Genomic DNA, 22169 nt, shown 5'->3' with positions numbered 1-22169 from the left:
GGAGGATTGTGATGAACTCCACCACTACTGTAGTATGGTCTTTACCATTTTTTGATGCTCCAGATAAGTACCTGCTTGTGGAACAAACCGGCTTAAGATTCAAGACTGAATTACCAAACCAAATGAATTCAACCATTGTATTAATGCCAATGCAGAAACAAACCTCTCCTAATCGGTGCATCAACAACGACCAACAAGCGGGTTTAGCCCTCATTGTGAAATAGAGGCTGGAGAGAGTCACACAGTGTATGGAATTATGTCTGTGCTGTGCCGTTTCAGCAGAACCAGAGAATAAACAGTGACAATAAATCCACTTCATGAACTCTTTGTTGCTGGTCAATAAATGCTCTAAAGCTTTCAATTAAACTGGAGTGCTGGCAGCTTGTACTTTATTTAAGCCAAAGAACGTTCATAGCAACACGTGTTTTGGTGATGTAAGCTTTGGCCTTTAGCCTATTTGACTGGACAAAGCAAGGATCAGAGTGTGCAAGATAGCTACTTGCTTGCTCTGGCGTCTGGACCGACCTGCATCACATCACTCAATTTACCATCGAATCAGTACGCAAGGTACGCAAGTTTAAATAATGTGATATGTCTTGCAGTCACCCTTCTGGGAGCAGAAATGCAGTGCCTAAAACTGTATAGCACAACTCTGGCTCCTACTCGATATCAACAGTCAACTCTTGATGTGAAAACGGAAGCGACATACAGACCAGAACTGCATTTTAGTGTTGGATGGGAAATGCTGCAGAAGGCGCGGGGGTATTAGCTTAAATTAAATTGTAAAACTAAACTTCGGGGGTGATGTAAGTTACAAACAGTGGCCACAAAATGACCCAAAACTGAAACCCGGATAATAATGAGGAAACTAAACTGGTCTTGTAGCGGACAAACACTCTTTAATTAGTAACCAAAAATACTCCTTTAGATAACTTAGCTACCCTCGAGGGAGGAGAGTTGCTAAAAAATGCATTGGAAGCATTCATTTTGTATATTTGTAATAAATCGTAATCTCTCCCCCAGCCAACATCAATGCTTCCCGAATGCCTGCCAGGCACAAAGCACTGCCTAAATAAAAGCACTGCGGCCGATGGAATATGTGTAACATAGGTCACCCGATACACTGAAGCACCTTTTCTAAAAGGCATTAGGTTTCAAATCTAAAGACCAAGTGGGTTTTGAAGCCAGTGAATGCGATTGAAGACGGCAGTGTGTGCTCCTCAGCACAATGCATGGACATTGTAGCCAATCTCGACCTCAGGAAACAATTTGGCAATAGTGCCCATTTCCCTGGCACAAATGATAGTGCACACTACTGTATAGTATAGGGTGGCACTGACCGCATTTCAGAATGATGCAGTGTCCCGCTGAAGTAGCTTTGGTTATCAAAATTAATGGTAACTTCCTAATGATTTGCCGCACATGACATGTTCTCCCTGAATTGATAGCTGCGAGATGGCGCAAGGGCAGATGATGGCAAGGCCTGGCACAGGTCTATCCAATGCCTGTACAAATGCAAACACTTCCAGCATCTTATGGTTCGAAGCAATGTTAATTGTGGGGGAATTCTTGGTTTGAGCGTACAGGCCACATTATACCATTTAACGTGTACTTCACTTGAACGATGTACGTATTGTCTGCATGTCAATATTTCACTATAACTGTAAAGGTTAAATCCTTTCTTCATTATTTTTCTGTGCATGCTGCAAGCAAACCTTTTAATACACTAAGGAATTTAGAAGCACTCACCTTGAAAGGTATGCATAGTTGGTTAGACTTGAAATGGCAGCGTAGCACACGCTAAGCACTCCCGAGATTGCAAAGGAAAGGACTGCCAACACACACAGGACACAAAACAAGGCAACACCGCCCAGGGACATCACAACACCTGAAAAAGAGAACCACAATTTGCTACAAGACGTGAATCTGCACACATTCATCAAGGAGACGCATGACACCAGGACACGAACGCAGCCCAAACACCCAAGATCAGTTATTTGCAGCTGTAACTCAAAGGAAAAAAAACATTGGCAAAGCCAACAATTCTGGCTCGTGTGGATGCGTAGGATCCGCATTTTCCAGGTGCTGCCATAACGGGACTCCCCGGCTACAAGAGGGCAACAGATGACAAATCGTGGTGATATTATGGCAGTGCCGGACAAATGCCTATGTAATCCTGATAAACGAGCCAAAACTATTGCCTTTACCAATGCCTGTGTTAACAGTAATGCTGTCCCAGGAACAGAGCCCGCTTATACGTCAAGTGGCTGAAGTCCGTTTTTATTAAATCAAGAGCTAGTTTATTGCTGAAATTAGGACATTAACTTTCAGAACGCTGACCAGAAAGCACAGGGATCCCAGGGTCTTGTGATTTGGGAGGGGCAGGTAGTGAGTGGGAATTGTGCCACAGAGAATGGGTTGGCGAAGGGCAGTCAATGGGGAGTGGGGGTTTTACCAAACACCCACAGGTTCAGTGTTCCCTCCTCATAGCTCCTGTGTTACCTTCGCTTCCCAGGACCACTGTTTCCGCGGCAACTAATAGCCCAAACTAATGAGGCGTCTTGGACATGAGGATCTGCCATCGAAGCCTTAATTGTTCAAAGAATCAAATCTCTTCCTTTCTGTATCCTGTGCCCAACTGAGCCATCCACACAATTCACGATTGAGGCCAGGAACTTTTTCTTTGAGGTTGGTCAATTGTGCAACTACAGTCTGTACTTTTGCTATGTTGGTGCAGTGCTCTGAGTTTAATAACTTCCACTCTCCGATTAGAAGAGCTCTGCTCCAGTTTGCCTTTATAGGCCAAGCACAAAGAGAAACTGGGAGGCACATGGTCTCGCAATGAGGTCTGTCGAATATTTTCTTAACTGGTCTCTAATCAGCAGAACATTTAAAACAGAAAGCAATTAGGGGAAGGTGGCTGAAGAAAGCTGTGAGAAAGGAGCGATTGTCGTCCAAGGCAAATTATTTAAAACGTGCGACTGTTGGGTAATTAGAAAGACCAGGTGTGGTAACACTGAATACGACTTGAAACGATTATTAAAAGCAGCTGAACGTATCATGCATTTTCCTTCCCTGTGCATGGTTAAGTCTTCAAAGTAGAGCACTTGGAAGACATGTGGGTCTTCATTAAAAGGAATGGGAAAATGAAGTCACAATCACACTTATTCCTCAAATTGTTTTTGGTGACTATTCCACTCGTCTCTTTAAAACACAATTATTTTAGCTCTTGAAGAGAAACCTTAAACATGTGTACAAACTAATGCTGCATTATGTGGTTAACAGTCTTAATTTCAGACCCGGGTTCACTCCTTATGGTGTGATCCTCAGCAAATCGCTTGTTTTCACGTCTGCTAAAATTGAGAGTCCGCCGTGACGCAGTTTGCAGTGTATGCTATTCAAAAAAGGCTCACTGATGGTTCACTATATTATTGACGTTTCATATACAATTATTGTCGCAATATGGCACACCACAAAGTTATTGGCCTCTGGGATTACTCATAGCAACTTCTCGCAATTTAATTTGGCTAGGTCACTCTTGACTCAGGCTTGACAGTCCCAGAATAAAAATTCTGGAGTTTGTCCTGGGGTACAATGTATAAATGTTACCCCGACAAATAAGCCACCAACCTTCCAAGATTGCCAGTTCACGCACTTTCACAACTGAAACATTACATTATTTTCCAACTAGACATGGAAACAGAACCCAGTTATCACAATCCTCATCACATACTCTTCTTTTGCAGAACTATTATCCTCTTTACAGGACTGACATACACTAAGGTGCGACACAAAAGATCCTTCTCCCACGACATCTCTTCCCCCGCGATTCCAAATAGCATGCATTTCCCACTTTCCTATCATCTCATCTCCCCCTTGCTCCTTTTCGTTTCTCTGGAAGACTTCTATCTGAATACTCTCTGCCCGGGCACATCGCCCCTCCGCAGACAAGCCAAGGTGTTCCAAAACTAATAGGGTGAGGATCTGATGGAGTAGGAAAATTCGTTCACGTAACACAACATACATTCCTTGATGCCTTAGAGTATGCTTACTCGTTATGCAGCCCTCCAGGTCACCATCAACTAGGCTGGCTAGTGCTGATACGATTGGAGGTCTAACATCTGGAGGGCTATTTAATGAGTAACCATGCCTTCGAGTATTAAAGGCCGAGGTCATCTTTTTCGGCGACCTGACTTTGGATGCCAATGCATATGCAAATTAGAGGGCCAGCATATATTTTGCAGCACAAGGCCTTGAAAAACTTAGTACCAGCCCTGGAGAGGAATCTAACCAGTCAGTGCACTGCATAACAGTTCTACAATTGTGTTATTTTTTTGTGCTGAATATTCATTGTAAGAAACTGGAAAAGTGCGTTTGCCCTCACAAAAATAAAATCCCTTCTAAAAACGGTTATGAATACAGTGAAATCATGGGCCTTTTGTTTTTCTTGCTGGTGTTGGGAAAAGGGGCCAGAGGCTGCATGGGGGAGAAATTGTGTTTTTGGGAAGGTGGGAAATGGAGGGTAGGGATAACATACACCAAATGGCAGAAATGGCATTTATGTGTGGTCCTGTGGCATGTGACTAGGCTCAGTTCCCTTTCCGTTTGCCTCTTTTAGGTGGGTTTCCTTTTAACATTTATTTTCCGGAGAGTTTCGTCCAATTGAAACCAGATAAGACTACAACTCTCAGAAATCATGGATTTGCTAAATAGAAGCCCCTGACTGAGGGGGTCAGGGGCCGTGGTGGGAAGTGTCCTGTTGACCTCGAGTTGTCTGACCACCCTATGCCAAACACTGGGAAATAAGAACATTATTTGTGCAATTTGGGCGAAGTGTTACATTTTTATCCCTTCTTATAACCACGGGTTTTAGGCAAAGGAGACAGGAGATGGAACAATTGGAGGCGAAAAGATCAGAGGAGATGGTTACATCGCAGGGGAGGCTGCCGATTAATGAGGGGATTCCTCACTTGTATAAAAATCCTGCTTCCACAGAATGGTGTCAGTCGAAGACAGCCCCTCATCCGGATGGGCGTCTAGCTTTATTCACATTACCGAGTTATCACGTCCGTCTACACCGCACGCCTGTAATGGTGAGAATGTCTCAAGAAAAATGTATGACATCACATCCCTTGTTAACCATAAACAAATGAAACACATACAGAACTATTACGCTCCCAACATAAACATCACCCCCACCCACAAGCCTGGTTATTTATGTATAATGCTAAACCTTCTTTTCCTGGCTAATCAATCATGTGGTCTTCTAGTCTCCTGAGGATGTGTCAGTGTTCTCTTTTCTGATATCCTGCCTGTAGCGATTTCCTCATTTCGTCATCAGGAATCTGAATTTCATCGTCTTCCGACAATGAGATTCCTGCATTCATCATGGGCGGTATTGTCCGGGTCATTCCCTTCCAGAAGTGTCATCTTCCTCTTGCAGGTCATTCATCCGTGGGTGAGGCTACTTTTCTAAACCAAATACAGTTCTTCATCTCTCTCTCTCTCCCCCTCTCTCCCTCTCCCCCACAACACCTTCTTGCAGTCATAATGGATCATTTCCAGCCCGCGACGACCCATACAAGCAGATTTGTAGGTTAGACAGTTTGGGCACCAGCATCCTGTTGCGAATGAGGGCCGCGTCACCAACTTGGACCTGCGACAACACCAACCTCCTTCGAACAGACACTTTAATTTCTCGTCATCTGCATGTTTCTCATATGGCACCAGGAACCTCACTATTGATTCAGGAAAGCTTCTGCCAGGGCAAAACCTTGTGTGTGGTGTTGTCGAACATGCCAGTAGAAACATCACCAGTGCTGTGTCGAGCACTGTCCAATTTTGAAGCCCTATGCTAAAAACCTTATTAAATGTGCACACAAATCGCTCCACATCACCATTCGCACTGGGCAAGCACGGCATGATGCGCATGTGCTTGATGCCATAGTCATTAAAAGCCCTTACTCTGGAAGGGGGAACAGTTGTCCGACCGCCGGGTTACAGACAGCCTGTGGGCTGCAAATACTTCTGACACAATTGGTATGATTCATTCAGCAGCGGTTGATTGAATGCACCACACCTCTGGATATCTTGAGAATTCAACAAGAATTAGAATGAAATCAAGGTTCTGCTTGATCGTCCCAAAGTCTATACTAACAGCTTGCCATGGTGCAGTGGCTCGCACCGGGAATTCAATCAGGGGTTGTTTGTTAGGCTGGCATGAGGCTTCCCACTGCCTAGTTGCGCTTCCACATACTTTTCCAGTTCCGGAAACCAGACCTGTCCCCTCAATCTTGCCTTGGTTTTTGTGGCACACTGGTGGCCAGTGTGTGTGATATCAATTACCTTGTGAGGAGAGCTGGAGGAATTGCAATCCTCATGCCCCTAAACAAAATTCCATCTGTGCCCACAGATGGTTCTTACCGCACTTTGCACAGGAATTGCCGAAATAGCCTGGTTTCCAATGTATATCTGGCCTGGTCTGTCAGGACTGATATCCATTGACCATCTCTCAACTGATCAACTACTCTTTGTAGACCGCCGTGCTGTCTCGTAGCTTCAGCAATGTTGTCGAGTGACTGTCTTGGGCATTGCTAGATGAGTCATATGCATCAATGCTTCAGCTTCTTATGGTACTACTGCCAGACCATTGCCTTGACCCAAAGAGTGTTGCGACAGGTAATCTGTAGGATTGCCCGCTCCAGCCCTGAATTGTGGTGTTACCCCAAAATGGTACAACTACAACATCCACCTCTTCAACCCGAGTGGGGGATGGAATGCTGATCCTTGCAGTATAAGCAATAAGGGTTTATGGTCCATTATGATGGTAACTGGGAGCCCAAACACATAATGAAAGTGTATGCAGCCCCACAGTAGTGCTAGCACCTTTCTCTCAGAGTATTGGTTCCCAGTCAGAGGTAGAGCTACCGGGTTAGCATCAAACAGTAACTGAGCTTTTTCTCAGCTCGAAGAAATCCATGGTTGTTTCCACCATCAACGCCAAATGCTTTCTGAGTGGAGGATTTTCATGCCCAATTTGAGTACTTCTTGATGAGGGCACAGAGGCTCCGTAACAGTGGCAAGATTTGGAATTAACCTGTTACAAAAGTGAATCATCCCAAGGAAGATTCTTATTTCCAATGGATTCATCAAAGGTACGAAGTTTTGAACCACTGCAAACTACTCAGGGTCTACTGATAAGCCTGCCCCCTGAAATGAAAACCCAAATAACTGCATCTTGGGTTGCAGAAATTACAATTGTTTGTGCATTATTAGCCCTTCTGTTTTAGTTGTTGGAACACTGCATCCACCAGCAACAGATGCTCTTTTTCAGACTGAGCAAATGACTATGTCATCACTGAGGTTGAGGACGCCTTTGAGCCCCACCAGTACTCTGTGCACTATGTGCTGAATACCCCTTGTAGCGAAACAGTCAAATATGGGACGAGAACCTCCTAATTGGTCGCAAATCTTTGTAAAGAGGAATTTGGTAGTATCCAGAGCAGAGGTCGGTGGTAGAGAATATCGTTGCCCCATGAAGATTCACCAAAATGTCAGTGTCAGTGTTGGTTGGGTGCCTCTCCCTTTTGATGGCCTGGTTTAAGAGTCTCATAACTACTGTGGCAGATCAGAGGAAGGACACAGACTAGAAAATGCCTATGCTTATTATACTTTATTCAAAAGAAAAGAGAACACTCCTAACTTTCCCTATTCTATGGGTTTTCTCTACCTAAACAAAACTAATTAGGGTGATTGTCAATAGGTCCAAAAGGAAGATCTGTACACTACCCAAAACGAATCTAAGCAGACCCTACCACTACCGAAAACAACTAAGGCTCAGGAGAATGACTCCCTTCTCCTGTGGGCTGATTTTTCATCAGATATTTCCCAAATTCTAATGTCCAGTCCTCTCTAGGACTAATGAAATTATACTAATAGTGATTATCTTCCTTGTTATTAGTTTGTCTATTTATCATCTTGTGTGGACATATTGGAATGTTCCAATTAGAACTCTCGCTTTCTTGATACACGGTACACAGTTGAGCTTTACCAAGACCAGTACAACTGTTCCAGTGATGATTCTCACTCTTCTTCAATATTGGTTCTTTACTGGGACGAGTATGAATGTTCCAGTAATGTTTCTCACTTTTTGATATTTGTTCTTTACTGGCACCAGTAGGAGTGTTTTACTAATGATTCTTTTTCACTACTTGGTCATTTACAGGGACTAGTATGATAATTCCAGTATCTATTCTTACTCTTCTTCACTACTGGATCTTTACTGGGACAGGTATGAGTGTTCCAGTACTGATTCCCATTCTTCTTCTGTACCTTTAATATTTGGCACTCACTGGGACAAGTACGATTATTCCCTTTGTTACTTTCGGTTTCCTTCCCGGGTCTCCCGCACTCCCCCTTACCTTTTTTTTTGGGATCATGTCACTGTAACTGTGGTCCACACGTGAACTTCTTCTGTGACTGTCAGTTTGGCATCTCGGCTCTCTGTCTCTCCTTAGTTATTCACGCTCCGCCATGCCTTTGGGAAAATGGTCTCAGCGTTGTTCCTGGAATTCTAAGTTCACAGACCTTCGGTCACGCCACAACTTCTTACTGTATTCTTTGCCAACTCCAGTCGTTCATTTTATCTCAGTTACCACAGGTTAAGGTTGCACTCCAGCTCTCTCTCAGGCTTGGGAGTCGTGTGTTCCAGTCTCCTTCAGCTACGCCTGCACAGCTGATTTGAAATTCTTGGGCTTCTCTATCTCTCTATCTCAGCTTTCCTCCCGTTCAATTAAGGATGCTGCCACTGGACTTCCATGGCATAACGTCAAAGTCCTTTCTCACTGTTCTGCTAGTGATTTTTAGGACTCAGGTAGTTTTCTACATCTCAGTACCAGAGACGTACTGCTTTGTACGCAGGTGAAAAGGCAATCCGCGATGCCGTAGAGTTACCTGCTGGATCATGTGGTCAATGTATAACCTCGCAACTTGCCCCTTTAGGCAGCCTACACCTTAGACTAGATCATTGTATTCCGCACAGTGTTTCAATGTCCGTTTCATAAACATTAAATACTAAGTGCACAACCCCCAGAGTTTCAGCTGTGTTGCAGCTCAGCAATGTATCTTTAGCATCCAATGTAATGTAGCAAGTTAAGTTTCAAGGGGTGTGGAGTTGTGGGATCGGGACTAATGGTCCCCTGTGCACCTTGTATTTGTGGTTAGAATTTAGCCTGCAGCCCAGAACATGGTTTGTCCGGGAACCAACTCCAGGATCCCTGAGTGATTGATGCTTGCTGGGGTGACAACCCTTGTTAGGTATGGGCGCTGGCTGGATCCGTGTGTCCAATCTTAGCAGTTAAGCTATCTTTTTGTCATCTAGTAATAGTCCAGTCTTTAGGTTTGTAGACATGGTGTTTTATTGGTGTATACTACCAAAAACCGTCAATATGGCATTGTGAGCCAAAAGTGATGAAACAAAACAGCTGACGCGCGTTTCAACCAAAGTCTTTCTCAAGGCCGGGGTGGTAAATCAGGAGGCTCCTGATGGAGCTAGTTGCTGATCACCCGCGTAAGGGTGCCATTAGGAGGCTGAGTAGCCTGATCCGGTGCCGGGATCGGCGAAGCAATCCAGACGCGGTCCTGTAGGAAGTGAGTCAGTAATGTAGAAAGTTGCCAGGGTAGAATTTCTGTCATGCACAACTAGAGTATGGCACACTCCTTCCAACAGAATTGGGGAATTTCCTCCATATGTAAAGATACTTATCTTGGGCCTGGGTAGTCATGGAATCGGTTGAAGTTTTTGAAACTAAGCCAACGGCATAACATTTACTGATACATCTGTATCTATCAACACCGGGACCTACGTAGTCAAAATAGTACAGCACATCTAGGCTGTTGTTTATTCTTTTGTAGCCCCAATGAAAGTGTTCATATACAGATCTTCAGTGTCTGCAGTGAAATTCTGTTGTGATGTCTTTTGAAAGGTTTGCTACTTTCCTTCCTTGTTCGACCTTTCGGCTGCTGTCCAGTAAGCTGTGTCTGGGTCAGGGGCCATGGTGCCCTGCAGACGTTTGCAAAATGTCCAGTTTTCCCACAGCGGCCACATTTGCGTCCCATAGCAGGACACCTTGTGGGAGAGGTAGCCCACCACCAAAAACTCCCATTTCTTTTTTTTGACAACACCACAGAAGTTTGCTTGCTGTGAAGATCTTCCTCTGGTTTTTGGAGGATAGCGCAGGAGCAACGTGTTCACTTTGGAAGAAAGACGACACGGAGCAACTCATGTTCGATCTCCGGGTCCACCCATATAAGCCTCTGGGTATTAAGCACGTTTTAAATAACCTAACGTATCATATCTGTGCACAAAGGAAGCTAGTCATTCAGGGCAGTTTGTAGACAATTTGGCACGGAGGGCAAAACACTAGAATGCACCTTCCAGACCCACAACGCAAACGCCGCCCCAATGTCACAGACCCGTTGCAACATAAAGAAAGCTCGAACAAGTATTACAAGTTGCAAAGGAAACAACAATATTTACTACCGCAATTCCCCAACATATTCATTATTTTCATTTATGTGTGCATTGTCTAAATAAAGGGCACTCTTCTAGATTTTTGTGATACGTGCCTGTTACTGCTTGATCTAACTTTCTTTTCAATCATGTTGCTCTCAACTGAACTTTGTAATATGTTTAGCATCAGGATTAATTTATACCCCTCACAAGTATCAAGAGCAGCTGGGAATATGACCAGGATCCTCCAAGTGACCTCGTATTTTGAAACAAATGTTTTTGTATGGTGCATATTACCACAAACAAAATATTTTAACTATCCACAAGCCACAATTGTTCACTGTCTGTGCTTGTCTTCAGTGTGTGCACGTTAACATTTTTCACATTAAAAGGAAATCTGCCTGTTCACCTACCCTGCCAGCCATAAATGCCAGTGCACTAGTCAGTGTTCTAATCTTAGTCTCTATGATGACGTCCACTCGTCCGAGCTGTTCTCCCCTTTACACACGTGTGGCGCAGTCAGACATGACTTCTCTAGGATTTGAATAAATGGAGCAGCAGTTGCTGGCAAATACCATTCTGTGTCGTCGTGATTTTAGTACAAGTGAGGAATCCCCTCACTAATCGGCGGCCTCCACACCAATAGAAGAACTGGCGATGAAGCAGTGTAGAGACCCGCTTGTGTCCTCGCATGAGCAGAGTGTGGTGAGGTTGCTCGCGATTGAGGGGATCACACTGGAAGGTTTCACCGGCTAAACATCAGTCATCTGGGCGAGGGTATCCCGCTGGGTGGAGGTATATAGCCCCCCCGACCCCTGGTTCCCAAGGTGCCAAGGTGCCACCAGACACCCATTGGTGAACGTGTCAGGAGCCCGTTGTGCACGTCAAAACATGTTGGCGGCAACGGTTATTACACCCTTTACATAACATGTTACGAGGGAGAAGCATAGCTGCTGCTTCACCTGCATCTGGCTGGACTCTCGTCCACAATACAAGAGAAGGCTTGGCCATGGAGGATGGCGCATCATCCTCAACATCAGCAGGTCTGTGTGCCGATGGTGCGTGTTCCAGAGAAATGAGAAGTCAACTCCACGCCCAAGACAATTCCACAGCTGTCCTGTGCCCAAATTTTATACCATGGGCAATCCAGCGTCCCTGGGGCCAAGATGGCTGCTGGCGAAGGAATGCCTTCAAATATTTTTTGTGGCTGTTGAAATTGATGATTACAAAAAGAAATCTGTTAGTTTTCTAAGTAGGCAGCAAAGTATGTAAACTGTTCAAGACTCTCTCTCAAGGCGTGGGTTTGTACACAGATGCTGGAAATGTGCTCACAAATTACTTCATGCCATTGGTGAATGTAGATTATGAGAAGTTTAAGCTAAGACAAGCGACCCAGGATCCCAATGAGTCACTGGACGCCTTTACACATGACTGCGGCACCTAGAGGTGACAATGCCTTTCAGGATAAGGAGCGGGCGCTGCGAGGACGAATCATACAGATGTGCTTCTCCACACAACTCTGGAAGCAGATAATAAAAGAGCCAGGGCTGACATTACTTTGAATCCTCTAACTAGGCGATGCCCGTGAGCTGGCCACATCAAGGGCCATGCACATGGAAGAAGCCATGAAGGTCTTGAAGGTGGAAGATGTCCCAGCAATTGATGCTACTCCACGAAAGAACTTCCTTTCCAGAGGTTGAACAAGATATGAAACCGCAGCGTTTTCCAACACAATAACGTTGTATTTATGTTTGCGGTCGCTTCAAAAGCGACCGCAAACATAAATACAACGTTTTTAAAGCTGCGGTTTTATTTCTAAGTTTTCCGGACTCCTAGTGCTTATTTTAAAAAAAAAAAAAAATAGCACTTACCGAGATTCAGCTGCAGCTTTCCTGCTCTGGTCTCCGGTCCCCGTCCTCCGCGTACAGCACTAATGAAGGGAAAGCCACCCAGCGGTAGCTTTTGTTTACTACAGCTGGCTGGCTTTTTCTTCATTAGTGCCGCAAAAGCAAAAGCCAGCACAGGAGGGCATCCATTTCACAAAATGGATGCGCCCATGTGGTTGCTTTTGTGAAATTTGAGCTTGAATAGCTCAAAATTTTACATAGGAAGTTTTAAAAAAGAGAATGCTAGTATTTATTTTTATGTTGCCTATCTATTTTTGAAATAACATTTTTTACTAGACCATGCCTTTAATATAGCAATCGGACAGAATCAATTATAATGACCGTAGCAGAGATGTGTGCAAACAAAAGAACAAAGCCGGTTTAATGCTCTAATAAGCACAATACAAGATGCGCACCGTTAGACCCCCATTGCAACTGCACTAGCCACAATAGTAAATGAAAACTTGCCTGGAGTCAATAGGCTAAGCAATACAATGCAGGCTCAGTTACAATGTTTGTTTGTTTATTTGATAAAGCGCAACCAAACCCTTAGGTAGCTGGGCGCAAACATTTAAAGTATACTTAGAGCTTAGTTACATAGATGATAGTGGTACATACATACAGGAGAAGTAAGCCAAGTTACTACCACCTAGTATACAACAAGACAAGTGGTCATATACAAGTATTACAAGATTACACAGCAAAATTACATTCTGGTGTGACATAGGTGACGACTGCATTAAGAGCGATATGCCTAGCATACATATGATGGCGAGTGTTGACAAGGTTAAAGTAAAGGCAGTGGTAAGTTGAGAATTTCGGGTAGGTTAGGAATCATTAGACCGAATCCAGGAAAGGGTTTTACGTATAAAACTAGAGTAAGGTTGATCTGATCAGAGATCCTGAGGGTGTGAATTCCAGGATTGTGCGGCTATGACTGGGAAGCTAGTGCCACCAGCTGTGGAACGTTTAAATCTGGGGACCTCAAGGGTATGGATGTTGGTAGATCTCATGGGGCGGGTAGTGATTCTCTTGTTGATTCTTTCAGCAAGGTAAGGAGGAGCTATGTTGTTCAGACATTTGGAAGTGAGAGAAAGTGTTTTAAGGAGGATCCTATCATGAATCTTGAGCCAGTGGACCTTTCTTCTGAATATGCAAATATTTTCTCCGATGGGAATATTTAGGGCTGCTCTGAGGGCATTATTTTGAAGTCTTTGCAGTTTGTCAATAATATACTTGTTAGCTCCTGCGTATAAGGCATTGCAGTAATCCAGTCTGGATTATTATAAGTGCATTTGCCAGGGCAATGCAGCTCTATTTGGAGAGAAACGGTCTACTAGCTCGGATAAATTTGTAGGTGTATGCTGTAGAGGATGTAAGAGAATTAACTTGCTTCTTAAGGCCAAGTGCAGAGTCAAGATAAAAGCCAAGGGTTTTGACTGGGGGCATTACTTTGATAATGTTGAAGGAGGCATAGCTCAGGTTAAGTTTTTTCATAGCCGTCTCTGAACCTAGGATCACTAGCTCCGTTTTGTCATCATTCAGGCAGAGGCTGTGGGAGGCCATCCATGCCTGAATGAGGAGGTATATTTTGTTAACAATGGCCGAGTCCTCCATGAAGTTGCCCGAAAGGGGTATAAGGATCGGGGTGTCATCTGCATAGTTAGTGTAGGTGACACCCAGTCTGTCCAACTTGTCGAACAGGGGCTTAGTAAAGATATATACATGGTAGGAGAGACACATGATCCCTGATGTACACCACAGGAGACTTGTATGGGATCAGCCGCTGCTGATGGGGAGAAGACTCTCATTGTACAGTTGGCTAGGAAGGACTGAATCCAGGTTATGGCATCACTTGAGAAATGGGCAGCCGACCTAAGATGCCAACAGGTCAAAGGCTGCTGATAGGTCAAGGAGGAGTAGCAAAGCTGATTTCCCATAGTCCTTCAACTTATCAATTTGAGTCTTAAGGTCTATTAATGCGGTTTCCGTGCCATGGAGAAGGTGGCAGCCAGATTGACGTGATCCTAATAGGTGGTTGGCTTCTAGGGAGTCCTTTATTTGCAGGTAAGCTAATCTATCAATAATTTTAAGTAGAAAGGGGACTGTGGTGATAGGTCTATAGTTGGTTGGGATGGGCGGGTTTAGCGTTTGTTTTTTGAGCAGTGGGAGTACCGAAGATTCTTTAAGGTTATTTTTTTATTTTATTTGTTATAGCTGCCTTGACAACTTTTCAAATTTTATCATACACATATCTCATATTTTACATTCTCCTTTCATCGTTTCACTAATACAAGTCAACATAAAACCGTTTAAGTACTGGGAAAATAAAATTGCCATACTGAGAATACATAAAATTCCTTATATCAATCATGATCTATCACAGACATCACTTACATTGCACATCGTTAATTCAATTCATGGGTACAAGAGGCGGGACATCACAATATCATAGTGAGTCTCATCTACTTGTTACATAAGCGCCCTTACTCAGCCACTTTCAAAAGTTAAATTATTTCCCCTTATGATTCTTCCAGTCAAGGTAACACCATTTGCAAATATTGGACTATTGCTATCTGTATCCTTGAGCGAGGACTTGAAAACAATAAATGCCACATTTGATCACTCCCCATGTAACTCTGTGTACTTATCAATCCCTTGGAACACCTTACCCGAACTTCATTTAGGGCTTCACACTCTACTATTAGATGTTGAAGAGTTTCTCTTTGATGTAATGCACAGCAGTATCTACAATAGTTTTGCTCCTGTGTCAACATTTTTCTTTTACAGAGTACATCTCTCGTAATCCATAAATTTAATCTGAACCTCAAATAACCCATTCACACTTTCGGGGATGGACTTTTCAATAAATAACTCGCCATAACCCCATATCTTTTTATCCCGAATAGGTAGATATTAATGTCTTTGTACTGTAGACATCTTGTTAGGTTCACCGACCAGTCTGCCAGATATATTTTCACTTTTGCCCTGTCCGGATTTTGCATCAACAACCCATAGTGATGTCTGCCTCTGCCAATTTGTCTGGTACATGATTTCTCCACTCAATAGCAAATGGACTTCCCGACTGTATCAAATAGTAGGCTATCACCTCTAAGATGTTATTGTTTGTCAGACCTAGCAAACATTTGCGAAAGAACGCACACTGCTTCCACGTTACCTGCGCATACATGGATAGGATGCCAAATTCATGATGTAGAATCGCTATCCAAACACTGGTTGGTAAATGTAATATCTGTTTCCAATAGACTGATTCTAACAAATCCCAATAACTCCTTATTTTGGGCTAATTCCCTCTACACCATATAGCACAATTGGTAACACCTTCATCTTATAAAACAATACTATGTGTTTCAAAGAAAACTTCCCAAATGTGTTGATTAAAACTCGTGATTGGGAGATTAGATGCTGTAGTTTGTACCTTGCTGCTTGCTCCTCAATTTGTCTCCTTTTTTCATTATTGATGGATACCCCCAGATATTTAGACTGGATAACACTTACTAGCTGAGAGTCTTGTAACTCCCATGAGTACTTCTTACTCTTTACACCAAGCTCATTACTGCACCTTAATATTTGGTATTTCTCGATATTAATTTCCAAATTATTTGCTTGAACATATGACCCCAACTGCTTCAACATTCTTTGAAGGCCCTGTGGCGTTTGTGACAACAGTAGGAGGTCATCCGCGTGAAGCAGATACAGAATTTTCTGTTCACCCCCCACAGTTAGTTATAAAATTCTTCACTTAAGTCCAATATGAAGAAGTTAAACAAAAAAGGCTGCTAAAGGACACCCCCGTTTTAGGCCTCTTTGCGTCAAAATTGAAGGAGATAACCTACCATCTAGAGAAATCCGAACCCTCATTGAAGTGTTCGTATGGAAGAGGATTATCAACGAGAGGAGAGATTCTAGACAATCATGTTTTAATTTCCCATATAGGGTGCTTCTATTAACGGAGTCGAAAGCAGCTCTGAAGTCAATATACCCCACATAGAGAGGCTGCTTTCTCTCCGCCTGCTGCGCTTGGATCATACTCAAGGTGATAATATTTGGGATAGTTCCCAAGCCCTTCACAAACCCTGATTGTAAGGGGTCAGTAACTTTTTACTCCTCACCCATGCCTGTAACTGTTGAAGGATTAGCCTACGGAATAATTTACCAGAAATATCTAAAAGAGAGATAGGCCTGTAGCCACTCGGAGCCTGTCTATCGCCCTTTTTGTAGATTGGGACGATGATCGCTGGCGTCCAGGTCTCTGGCAAAGTCTTTGTGTTCACCAATGAGAAGACCCTATATAAAAGATCGAGGCCCAGATTTCTGGGTGCTTTTTCGAAAGGTGGTTTGAAATACCATCCGGCCCACTTACTTTGGAATTACTTGCTGTTCTGATAAGTTCTAATGTATCTGACTGGTCAAACTCTAGATGGAAAGCGGACAATACTCTCAGGTGCTCCACTGTCTGTTTATTCTTTACCTGGGCATACAATTGTGTAAAGTGATCGACCCATACATGTGTGAGCACTGCCGTCGACTGCATTACTAGTTGTGGAACTGCAACAACCTGGTTTATAGCTGTCCACATTCTAGAGATGTTTTTACAATGTTTTTAGCATCTTAGCGCAATCTTCCTGATACATTGCTACTTGATGCGACTTCACCCACTTTCTGTAGCGCGTTCTAATCCTGTTGGTTAACTGTATTCTGCGCGACATAGGCTCATTTCTCACCTGTCTCAACTCTGCCCGACACTGTGCTTTCTTTTCTCTAACCGCCATATCATGAGCGTGCAGGTGTACTCGAGACCAATTTACTTTATGATTTTGCTGTTGTACCACCTGTATTAAGTCAAGGTATACATGTCTCATACTTCCAGGCGGATTACCCTTTTCTCCTTGATCGCGGCTTAACAGGCTATTCAGTTGTACTACTTCTTTCTCTGACCATCAGAGGTGATTCCCTCCCGCATTCAACACACTGATATTTTGCAAGGAGTCAAATTCATTACTTTCAAGTGGCCCTCTTACCCCCCATTCCGCGGTCAGAATATTATGGTCACTTGCCTTTGTTTTGATCACACAGAAGTTTATCACCTGCCACATAGCCTCTACCGGCGGTATATCCGGTGTAAAAGCTCCATTGAGCATACACAGGCCTCTTGCTTTAATTAAGGAGTTTCATTTAGTGTGTCTTGCTTTATTTCTGTTGTCTATTTTATCCAGATAATTTAAATTTAGATCTCCCGCCAAAACCAGTCCACTAATCTTTTGATCTTCCATTACTAGGTCTAACATGTAATTTAGATCTTGGAAAAATGTATCGTCGGACATGGCAATCGGGTTCCAGTAAGCATTCAGTTTTGCGTAACCTTCATTTACAGACATAACTTTTACCAGTAGCATGTATTTACTTGAGGCAGCCCAAAATTACGAGGCCAACCCCCTCCCCATTTTTCCGAGCCGTTAACATGCCCGAACTTGGGCGTCCAACAAGTGGTTTATGTGCAGCATTTATGTGAATTTTGTGATTTTGCCAGAGGTAATTCTGAGAGCCAAGTCTCTTGCAGTAGTATTATATCCCATTTGCTTAGCTCACTTTGATCGTTGTTAATAAGGTGTTTAAACCCCCTTGTGTTACAGCATAGGAGGGATACCCTACTTTCTTGCCCATCTTCGTCTAGTTACTTCTGGTTCTGCTGGCAACTGCACACACACAGGGTTTTCTTCAGCTGTCGTTCCTTCATCATATTTGATTCGCCTGCTGTTTTTGCTTGCACCTTTTCCTGATCCTTTCTCAAGGGTTGTTCTAGGTTGCCTTTTGGCTCTATGCTTAGTGCAAAACCCAGTTTAAACAGCTCCTCTTTAGCCTTCCAAGTTAAATTATGGACAACCCTGAATTTAATCCAGAGTCTTACAGAATTTAGGCATCCTTTACTAGTAAATTCAACCAGTACTATACCCGAGGAAACAATGTCCTCCAATTGCAGGATCTCGGAAAATATGGCCATCATATTGCATAGACGTGGCATTCTACACGATAGGACCAGAGAATAGGGTGCTGGAGCTACTCTGAGAATTCCTTAAATTTCTAACCTCCCCCTATAGCCGTCCATCTTTGGAACCCAAGTGTGTTGTTTGCAAATTTTGCACCACCAATTTGCTCAACGCACTTTCTATTAGACGTGCAATGGTACCCGTCATATCATTCTGGCCCCCATCGAGTTCTTTTTGCAACATTCCACTGGGTCTTGAATACGTGTACAATCTGAGAAACGAATGGTGTAGGGCCTCAAACAATTTCAATGGTATCCAGGTCTAGTAATGTTTGTTTTTCATGTTTAACTTCTAGTAGTAGGTTTAGTGGAATACCCATACAGTGTGAAGTAACTGGTTTCACAGGGTCATCATATGTAATCCAGCTTCCCATATCTCGCACCTACTCACTGGAATGCCTTACCTCCCACCATCCGAAGTGAGGCCTCCCTCCTCGCTTTCCGCAAAGCAATGAAAACCATCCTCTTCTCATAAGGTCCTTCATAGCGGCATGAATACCAACCATAGGACCCACTGCTTAATCTGTATTGACCAATCAAATAAGCTGTAATGATACCCATGTCTGTGTTTGTATGCAATGTGCCATTTACTGCTACCACGTCTGTACCTCTATAACTAAGCTCATGCAAGAAACAGCGCCTCAATGCCCTTGGGCTGCTGCGCGCTATATAAATAAATAAATAACTTAATTTGATTGGTCTGCAATTAACCAAGACCCTGAAATAACAAGGTAAATTGTTTAATAACCTAATCTTTTGCATTACAAGTATAAAGCATCATGAGGCAATATAGGATGTGAACCAACCCCCATTTATAATGTTGATTTAAAGGAGCATACATCCTCCTAGGACCTCTACTTTAATGATGTAGATGTGCAGTTGGGTCATCATTTCTTTAAAGAACAGATCGGAGAGAAAACATTTGCACTTGAATGCTGCTTCACCGATGATATTCACTGGGTCTCCTGGGTCAATGAGTAATTCTACTTTATCACCATTAATTTACAGTAGAATAACAGGCTATGTTCAATGGCAGTATGGTTTCCCAGAGTGAAAACACATCCAGGTTTTCTTTAATCGCTGTCTTGATAATGCGATTTAGCTTCAAGGTATTGTACTTTCTGATCTGACTTAACTTTTTCTGGTGATCGGCAATTACAATTTGAGGATTGCTGCTGGTGTTAGGACAAGCGATATGTGCAGGTCGAAGAGTGATATTGAAGTTCAGATGTGCGTCTGAGATTTGCTTGATGAGGTTGAATTTTGAATTCAGAAAGGACTGCCACCTTTAAGCGCAAAGTGTTGGTTTATGGTTTATAGGCTCTAGCTACGGACTTAAAATGGTTTTCCGAATTGGGGTTATGTGGAATTTCCACTGCATGGCCCAGACCTTCATGAGGGAAATCTTATCCACATGAATAACCGGTGTACTTGAAGGCAGTTTCTGGCTTGTATTTACTTGCCATATTGACGCTGATGTAGGTTTGGTTAACAATTGTATTCATTGCATCTGCTTGTACGTCTCTTGCCATGCAAGCCATGTTTAAGTAGTTTTTGGGAGTAATTTCTTTCTGAAGGTAGAAGATTAATATTGATGATTTGCTTGCAACTGGAGTGCTTGTTCGTTGGAATATTTGTCAAAATCACAGTATTTTAGGTATGTTCATAATCTCTAATGTCTCACCTTTTGCTTGAATTGGGGTGTGAAAAATGAGTCTCAATCTACTTTTTTTGTGGGGGGTTTGAGGGTTGAAAAGACCACTCAAGATACTTGGTTAGGTTATAAGGTTTTCAGTAGGTTTGTAGTCATAGGTAAATACAATAGGTTATAATACAGGACAAGTTCATGATAACAGAAGCATCCACCGGTCCCAGCTGTGCCAAGCTCAGTTTCCAACTGCTGCAATAAGAACTTAGGCACTCACACAATAACATTCTCGGTAGAACACTCTGATGCGAACATTCCAGATACATACTCGCACATAAATAGGCATTGGCTACAAACACAGGATGGTTAAAACATAACAGGCGAAATATGTATTTAAGCTCTTAAGCTATAAAACGTGGCTGTTGCATCTTCTTGTAGTTCATACATTATATCTAGTACCAAGTCATAACGTAAGCAGTGTTGCCTAGCAATTGGCTATGCAATTCTGTAGGTTTGCAAATTAAATTGATACTTGTGTAGCAAAGCTAGCTATTTGTTACCCTGTTACATGAAATCACAGCTTGCCCTGCATTCCTCTTACCTCAACGGCTCTATACCCTCTTTTCTCTGTTCACTTTAAGTTCAAAGGGGCCTTTTCACGTGGCTACAGAGCACTTCTATTACCATGCATGATTCTGTAGAATATTGCATGCCTCTTGTGAGTTTACCAACATACTCGATAGGCGGTTCCGTTCCCAAACCTGCTAATGCCCTCTTGGACTAAGTTAGAATTTGATGTCCCTCCTTGGAGGTTTATCGTGTTCGCGGTGTGATCATTTATAAAAACCGAAGTTATTCAATCTGCTTTTAAATTAAGGCAAATGCAAGAAGGGACATTTAATTGTAGATTTATATAGTTGTCCAATATTCTTCATATTGTGTCATCTTGAGCTTTTCTTTGGGGTTGCCACTTTGTTTGAAGGAAAAACTGGATTTTACGCACCGTCCCTTATCACACTCCTTTGTATAGATTTAAAAAACGTTAGTAGATTAGCAAGGGGTTGTAAAAACATGCTTTCAGTTTTGTTAATGTACCTATAATCATTTGAAAAAAAAAAAAGCTATAAGAATTATGTACGGTTGAAAATGAAATTCAAACCATGATATACCATTGAAACATCCTGTACTCTATGTACTTATACGCCAAAGTCCACTTCTATACTTCCTTCCGTGCATCTCTCCCATTCCACTCTAACTAAATAACTTCACTCCCGATCTTGTTTTTATAAGCAAAGGAAAGGTGAAACAGCAATTTAATTTTGAGGCTGAGATCTAAACGTGAACCTTATGTGTGCTGATAATGCGCTTATTCCCGTGCTGTGTGCATTCATTATGTAAGTTCGGCTAATGAAAAGAAATACCAACCCAAAATGTATGCACGTGATCTTACTTTAATTTAGGAACTGAAATATAGAAAAGAACAGAATAATAACACAAATCATTATTGTATTAATATTGTTACCATCCTTATTTCTAATATAATTTTTTTTAATGAATCATCGCATGCCGAATAAACACTGCTTTCATTAAATTTAATAATAGTTGGTGACATTGTCCAACTGCATTACTCTATGCATTTATTCCCTTGGAAGGATGGGAGACGAAGAAACGTTACTGCATGAATGATGCACTTGCATTTCTGCAGTGAACACTCAACCCAATGAGCTGTCGTAGTACTTTGCTATACAAATCAATTTCAGTTAAAAAAGGTCCATGTCGGTGCAATTCTTTTGAAGCGGCTAAAGTTTATTTGGCTGATGGTGAATATCCAAACTGTAACATAACTTCTGACGAATACTTATTACTAAAATAACTTCTTTAGAGCTGAATTAATGATTTTGATTTGCATTTATTTTGAAAACTCGCTGCTCTGGCTAAGAAGAAAGCAAGATGTACCTACGCTCTTGCTGCCTCCACGGGATGTTGATGACCACAAATCCTGCTATGATTAAGTTCTATGTGAAGCAGTGGTCAGTTTTGATGACTTAATTTACTTTC

General features: G+C 42.6%; 1 protein-coding gene across 3 annotated transcripts in view; it reads right to left on the bottom strand.

Annotated features, from left to right (window-relative positions):
- LDAF1 (lipid droplet assembly factor 1) overlaps positions 1–22169 on the bottom strand; it is a 263824-nt gene that overhangs the window by 9113 nt on the left and 232542 nt on the right. For all 3 annotated transcript variants that reach the window (XM_069647674.1, XM_069647673.1, XM_069647672.1), the window contains one exon: positions 1750–1888. In XM_069647674.1, coding sequence (XP_069503775.1) covers positions 1750–1888 — 139 coding nt within the window. The remainder of the gene's footprint in view (positions 1–1749; positions 1889–22169) is intronic.

The sequence above is a fragment of the Ambystoma mexicanum genome, chromosome 2q (genome assembly GCF_040938575.1).
Source record: "Ambystoma mexicanum isolate Mex_15411 chromosome 2q, UKY_AmexF1_1, whole genome shotgun sequence".
Taxonomy (NCBI): Eukaryota; Metazoa; Chordata; class Amphibia; order Caudata; family Ambystomatidae; genus Ambystoma; species Ambystoma mexicanum.
The sequence above is the reverse complement of the archived record's forward strand: the minus strand, read 5'-3'. Positions and strand labels throughout refer to the sequence as shown.